Raw genomic sequence first — 6857 nt, 5'->3', positions numbered from 1 at the left:
TTCCCCGTCCATCAGAGCGGCCTCCACGAAGAGGCGCGGCTACTGCGGCGCCTGGTCCTTCTCGTTGCCGGAGCAGCCGGCCGCCGTGGAGCCTGAGAGCCCAGGAGGGAGGGTGGCGGCGCGAAGAGCCTGACAAATGTTCGCTTGCGCCGCCGCAGCCTGCGGTGCGGAGTACCAGTACTTCGTCCTCGCCGAAGGAGGAAGAACTCGGAGAGGAGAAGGGACTCGTAGGTGATGAGGAGGAGATTCGGAGTTGTGAACGTGTATCGCCGGAGCACGACATATATAACCGCGGCTAGGCCATGCGAACGGACGGTCAGCCCGCTTCAAAACGACACAACGGCCGGTGTTGATTTCTTGGGACGCGTCATCCGTATTGAAGAGACGACACCTGAGAGGTCGCGTCGGTCAGTGCCGCCCTCCTGTTCGATCATGTCGCGCGACATCAATGTTGACCGCAACGTGCTCTGGACCGATATGAATGCGACGTAGGAAGTGACGCGTGCATTGGATGGAAAAGCGTAGGAGAGGCGGGATGGGTTTTGGGTGGCAACGGTCCAAAGACGCCCGCAAGACGTCCGAACCACCGAGCAGACTAATCTTTTTAATAACCAAAATTAATTTAATTACTAATTAGCAGTATGGGACGAGACCAATGGCTACTTGTGTTTTCCTTTTTTATTTTTATTTTGAGGGTGAACTTGTGTTTTCCATTTATTAGCTGGGTTTGCTTTGGGGGGTGGGGGTGGCCTTCAACTTAAAATCGACTGAACTGTGCTCTTTTTTCACTCATTTTTTTAGTTGAAGAGTAAACCACTTGTTGGACACGGCTCAAAAATGAACGGTCCCCAATATAATTTTTCGGCTCTAAAATCATGTTTGGATGAATAGCTTGGGTAATCAAATCTGGTAAACAGATGGTCAAGATCTCAGTACATCACATAAAATTAATTAACTGATGGTTGTTTTAATATGGACATCCAAGTTTGAGGACCTCAAATTCACCTGACAAGGCAGTCTAGCAGTCACACACGTACACTGACAATTTGACCAAGGCACATAGAAGACACTAATATGCAAGAACTCAGTCACATATGACATACCAATGCAAGTGTAAATCAAATCAAGGGCATATGGACCACGGCGTGCAGATACAAGTCGTTCTTTCGCCGGACGGTGAGACCCATCTCCTCGGTCATGTCTAGCCCATCTGGCTTAACCCTACTTGGGAGCTCCCAGTCAAAGTGGTAAAGAAGTGAGGCGAGCACAATCTCCATGCTGGCCTGCGCAAATGTCATTCCAGGGCACATTCTCCTGCCTGCTCCGAACGGTATGTATTCAAAGTTTGTGCCTTTAAAGTCGACCATTCCAGACTCGAACCTCTCCGGCTTGAACTCCTCAGGATCTTCCCAATACTTAGGGTCCCGGCCGATCGCCCATGCATTTACCAATACCGTGGTGCCCTTGGGTATGTCGTACCCGAGAATTTTGCAAGGCTCCATGGCCTCTCTAGGGAGAAGCAATGGCGCGGCTGGATGCAACCTCATTGTTTCCTTGATGACAAGTCTGAGGTACTTGAGATTGGCCAAGTCATCCTCAGTCACCTTATGTTTTCTTTGGAGATTGTTGCGTACTTCAGCTTGTGCTTTCCGCATCACGTTTGGGTACCTCATGAGCTCCGACATGGCCCATTGAAGTGTGGTAGCTGACGTCTCGCTCCCGGCACCAAATAAATCCTGCAGTAGGACGATTTATAGAATTTAGGAATCGCTCGTTGTTCTTGGCAGTTTAGGATTGTCACCCATATGTCAGCGAGACACCCGGGTGCAAATCCTAGAATAATAGGGAATATAACATATAGCAATTCTAGAATTCAGAGTGAACCGAAGAAAAAAAACACAAACAAATGTTCAATAATTAGTTTTGCTTAGGAGTACAAAATGTTCTAACTTTGAAGTATAACATCAGAGAGGACTGTCACACCTTTCTCCAAAGTATTGTGAAACAAAGGAGCCGGTGCACTTACCAGTATAACTGCTTTGATCATGCCCATGGTAAGAGGCACGTCGAGGCCACCTTCCTTGCGTATCCTCAAGAGCGTGTCCACTAGGTCCTCTCCTCCTTCCTCCTCTACGTCGCCGTTCCCTGAGGCGGCGGCCCTCTGCTGCTCGTGCTGCTGGATCGCGTACTCCATGAGCTCGAAGCACTTGCGGTGGTTCTCCTCGGCCAGCCGCGCCGTGCCGCTGATGAAGCTGGCGAGGCGCGATGACGGGAACAGGTCGCCGAGGTTGAACCCGGAGACGAGCTTGACCCCTTCGTCGAGTGTCTGCAAGAACTCCTCCCGTCTCTTAAACCTGTCCCCGATCATGGCGCGCACCGCCGAGTCGGTGATGAGCACGGCGATCCGCTCGCTCACGTTCACGGGCTCCCCGGGCGGCACCGCGGCAACCGCGGCCACGAGGCGGGCGACCTCGTCCTCCCGGATGTGGCGGAACGACTGCACGCGGCGCGTGCTGAGCAGCTCCAGGATGCAGATCTTGCGGAGCTGGCGCCACAGCGCGCCGTAGCGCGCGAATATCAGCCCTTGCCCGTCGGCGTTCATGATCTTGACGGTGAGGCTCCACGGCCGCGTCGCGAAGACGACGTCGTGCGTCCGCATGATCTCGCGGGCGGCCTCCGGGGACGTGGCCACAACCACCGGCACCTCGCCGAGCTTGAGGTACATGAGCGGCGCGTCCAGCCGGCGCGCGAGGTCGGCCATGACACGGTGCACGAGCGGGTTGCCGGCAAGGTGGTGCAGGCTGCCGATGATCGGCAGCCGCCACGGTCCGGGTGGCAGACGCACGCCGCGATGCTTGCTGTTGAGCTTGAGCAGCAGGAGAGGGAGGAGGAGAGCCAGGAAGAGGCAAAGGCAGTACGCCCATTGCTCCATGGCGGAGGCCCGATCGAGTGACGAGCTGATGGATTTGTCTGGTCTTATCTCTATGTACAAAGAGGTTACTAAGTTCAACGGAGAAGACGAGTGTTGTCTAGCTGTAGATAGGCGTTTCTTGATGCGATCGAGAGCGAGTGGTGGGGATCGATGCGTACGAGAACAAGATGCCTTCTTTTCTTTTCTTTCTGGGTTGCATATGCAGATCGATGCGGCAGTGATGCCGTGTCGTCGTCGTCGTTGTTGTTGGTGACGTAACAACAAGTAACAAGTGGAAACCGAGCATTTAGTTTTTCGGACGGTGCCGTCTCTCCTGCACCAGTTGATCGAGATATTTGCGAAGGGCGAGGAAATCTGGCGCGTGAGCATGACGGTGCTGCAGTCTTTCCGCACAAAGACACGTGAGCACAGCTTCTGCGGAAATATATCTGAGGCGAGAGCATGACACTTTGTTATTTCGAACAGTTTCTCGTTGAATATGAGCACAAAAGTTTGAATATGAGCACAAAAGTTATTTACGAACATCGTAAAGCACTAAATATTACAATTTAAAGGTTGCGAAGTTTCCTTCATTACAAAAGGGGTCAACTATAAATAAACGGAAATGTTAACGCCCACACGTGTGGGCGTTGACCATCTCGACCACACGCATCCATCATCGTCCAGTATTATATGCACGAATCTTGGGACAATCTGGCTGGTTTTCTGTGCCACGTAGGACAAGACGTGTGTGTGGTGTGTGACATAGTTCGCCCACACATCTGTTTTACCACACGGAGGGGCCGGTGTGTGGGCGTTTAGCAGTTCACCCACACACCAGTTTTCAGTCACGCACAAAGGCTGGTGTGTGGGCATTTGCCATCTCGCCCACACGCCCGTCTCCTCTCCCACACTCCAGCTGCTAGTTGCCATGTGTTTTTGCAACGCCCATGGCAACTGCCCCGAGTGTGCTTTATAAGCAGGTGACAACTCTTTTTGTTTACCCGAGTTGCCATGTGTTTTTGCAGGGTACATGGCAACGGCCTAATGTGCACGTAAGCAGATGGCAACTCTTTTTTATCGAGTTGCCATGTGTTTTTGCATGTTACATGGCAACTGCCCCAACGTGCACGTACATGGCAACTGCCCTAACATGCACGTTAGCAGATGGCAACTCTTCCTTTTTACACGGCAACTGCCCTAGCATACTTGTGAGCACATGGCAACTCTCTCAACTGCCTAGTGTTAGTATGTGGCAACTCCTAAAGTTTTGAAATCATGGCAACTACATTAGATCAGACCATACATGGCAACTGCAGTTGAGCAACCATGGCAACTGCAGTTGTCCGACATGGCAACCGTAGTTTAGCGACATGGCAACTGCGGTTAAACGAACATGAACGAGGGTCTGGACCATGGCAACTGCGGGCACGCGGTGGGCGTCACGCGTCGCGTGCGGGACCAGGATGGTACGAGGCCTGACATACGGGCGTGTGGGCGTTATCAACTTCGCCCACACGCACGCGTGTGAGAGGGTTCGAAAGGAAAAAAAAGATGTGTGTGGGCATTAGTTGTTTTGCCCACACGTAGGTGTGTGGGCTGGTTGTTGTCCATGCCACACGGGGCGTGTGGCACAACTACCCGATACACCACACGTGTGGCAGTTATCGGGACCCTAAATAAAAGGACTAATCTCAAGATACGAAACCGATGATACAATAGCGATTATGTACCACACAAAAGTTCATACTAAGCAGCCATCAATCATACAACTTTGCACCATACAATATTATCATACAATTTATTTCACTAGCAGCCATCAATCATACAACTTACAACCGGAATAATAAGTAAATAATGACAATATACTCATGATTACATAACCCAGCTCAAAACCTAATCCTTCTTTCCTTTTGACTAATAACAGCCGCGGGGGATGTCCAGCCAAAGAATGTAACACCTGAATTTACAGATAGCCCATCATCAACTCACTTCGTGTAAATGCCTCCCAGATCACAGGCTTGTCCATCCCAACTGTTCCAGCCAAAGAATGCAACACCTGAATTCACAAGATATTCATAGTCGCCAGAAGACATCATGAAACTATAGCACTCAGATGCGCTCCAAGATCATACCAACCAAATGGGGTAGTCCATTTTATTCTACACTCAAATGGGAGAGTCTTACTTATAGTCGTATCAATCATACAACTAGAGAGATGCACGCCCTAGCGGATGCACGCATACACGTAGCCGGGGAGATGGAGGGTCATGGCCAAACCTAACCATTTGGGCCGGCATGGCCCGTCACACCGTATAAAGGCCTTGCACCACACAACCCAGGTCGTCTCTTTTATAAAAGGGTCATGTCGTGCTGGCCCTAAGGCCTCGACCGAAGGATCCGCCTGGCACATGCCAGCACACCTGTGGGCCGGCCTTCGTGCCTTTCGGCCTTGTTGGTCGTTTCGGCCTTTAGGGTCGTTTCATCCTTCGAGACCTTCAGGATTTCAAAATTCATCATATTGTTCCTGATAGCAGATTTTGTTGCTATTCAGGTACGTCGCTAAACCCCCGCCACCAGCCATTACGCGTGTTGCTGATGTTTGTGCCAAAGAGCTCGAGGAAGAGGAGCCACCAAATATCTTTCCGCATGCTCCTTTCTTCTTTCCAGCCAATGTAGCTAGTGGAGGTTGTTGGGCCCGAGCTCCGGCATACTTTTGATCGTACTTATTGTAAATTTTTGAGGAAGCTTCTGACGGACATTAGTGAAATAAGCAGAATAATCTACATTTACGACATCATTTAAGAGCGATAGAACATTACAAAACCCTTAGAGTTTAGCCGTAGGATAAAAAATAAATGCAATTGCATAAAACATTAAGATTCCGCTCCGATATGTAGGATCAGAGTATATCTACAAGAGGGGGAGGGGGAGAGGGAGGTGAATGGTAGATTCAAATTTTCTTGCGAAACCTAAAACCGCTTAACACATCACAACGGGAATAAAACTAAATAGATGTAGTTCTACGAAAGAAAATTACTACAGAAAGTAAATAAGCAACTCTAATGTGAAATGCTAATCAGACATTGCCGAGACGAATGATGAGATAGTAGTAGATAAAGAACATGCAAACATAGAAACAAATCACCTTCAACATAACAAGTGAAAATACGAAAGACAAACATGTCGGAGTACAGATACTAATGTGCACAAACATATAGATGAAGAAGACAGGTAGGAACATGACATGATAACCGAAAGGAATGTTGTAGATAGAAATGACCGGTGTTGCTCGATGGCGATAGACGATTTGGTAGACCAGTTCACTATTCTACAAAAGAGCTACGTCTGGTTGGAGGGACTTGTGATTGAACACGGGAGCAAACTACTCTCCATCATATTCTCCTCAACGTGAGGTTCCTCGAACTTTAGTTGATTTTACTCGTGGTAGCTCCTTATCGGCAACCTCCAAAACTTTGACTGACTTTGTCTGAGGAGACCGCAATCACTCTTGGTCACTTAGACAGACACGTAACCGTTTAGAGAGTTAGTAGCTCTCAAGGGTGATAGGTCAAAGCTCTCGGCTTAGATCTTTGTGATGCTCAACCAATATCTAAGTTTTGGGCTCTGGGTTTTCTCTCAATGGATTCACTCAAACGGAGCAGTCAACCACAATGGTAAGTGCGGGGTGACTATTTATAGTAGAAAAAATCCCAACGGTGGAATGATCAATCAGGGCATGCAACGTGATAACCCACAAGTATAGGGGATCGCAACAGTTTTCGAGGGTAGAGTATTCAACCCAAATTTATTGATTCGACACAAGGGGAGCCAAAGAATATTTGCAAGTATTAGCAGCTGAGTTGTCAATTCAACCACACCTGGAGATTAATTATCTGCAGCAAAGTGATCAGTAGCAAAGTAGTATGATAGTAGTAACAACAAC

The 6857-nt window shown here is 49.2% G+C and overlaps 1 protein-coding gene across 1 annotated transcript; it reads right to left on the bottom strand.

Moving 5' to 3' along the window:
* Positions 1–929: 929 nt before the first annotated feature.
* Positions 930–3106, bottom strand: LOC119316231 (zealexin A1 synthase-like). The gene is made up of 2 exons (XM_037590541.1): positions 2027–3106; positions 930–1736 (listed from the first exon to the last, which is right to left on the bottom strand). Exons 1-2 carry the CDS (start codon positions 2930–2932, stop codon positions 1119–1121), a joined length of 1524 nt encoding a protein of 507 aa, XP_037446438.1. The 5' UTR covers positions 2933–3106; the 3' UTR covers positions 930–1118.
* Between the last annotated feature and the right edge of the window lie 3751 nt (positions 3107–6857).

Source organism: Triticum dicoccoides, chromosome 6A (genome assembly GCF_002162155.2).
Source record: "Triticum dicoccoides isolate Atlit2015 ecotype Zavitan chromosome 6A, WEW_v2.0, whole genome shotgun sequence".
Taxonomy (NCBI): domain Eukaryota; kingdom Viridiplantae; phylum Streptophyta; class Magnoliopsida; order Poales; family Poaceae; genus Triticum; species Triticum dicoccoides.
Note: the sequence above shows the minus strand (reverse complement) of the source record. Positions and strands in the feature narration are given on the sequence as shown.

Excerpts from the sequence above, each read along its gene's own strand:
- LOC119316231 (XM_037590541.1), bottom strand. The coding sequence starts at position 2,932 with ATGGAGCAATGGGCGTACTGCCTTTGCCTCTTCCTGGCTCTCCTCCTC. Across the intron at positions 1,737-2,026 it reads TGATCAAAGCAGTTATACTG|GATTTATTTGGTGCCGGGAG; the intron begins GTAAGTGCACCG and ends GTCCTACTGCAG.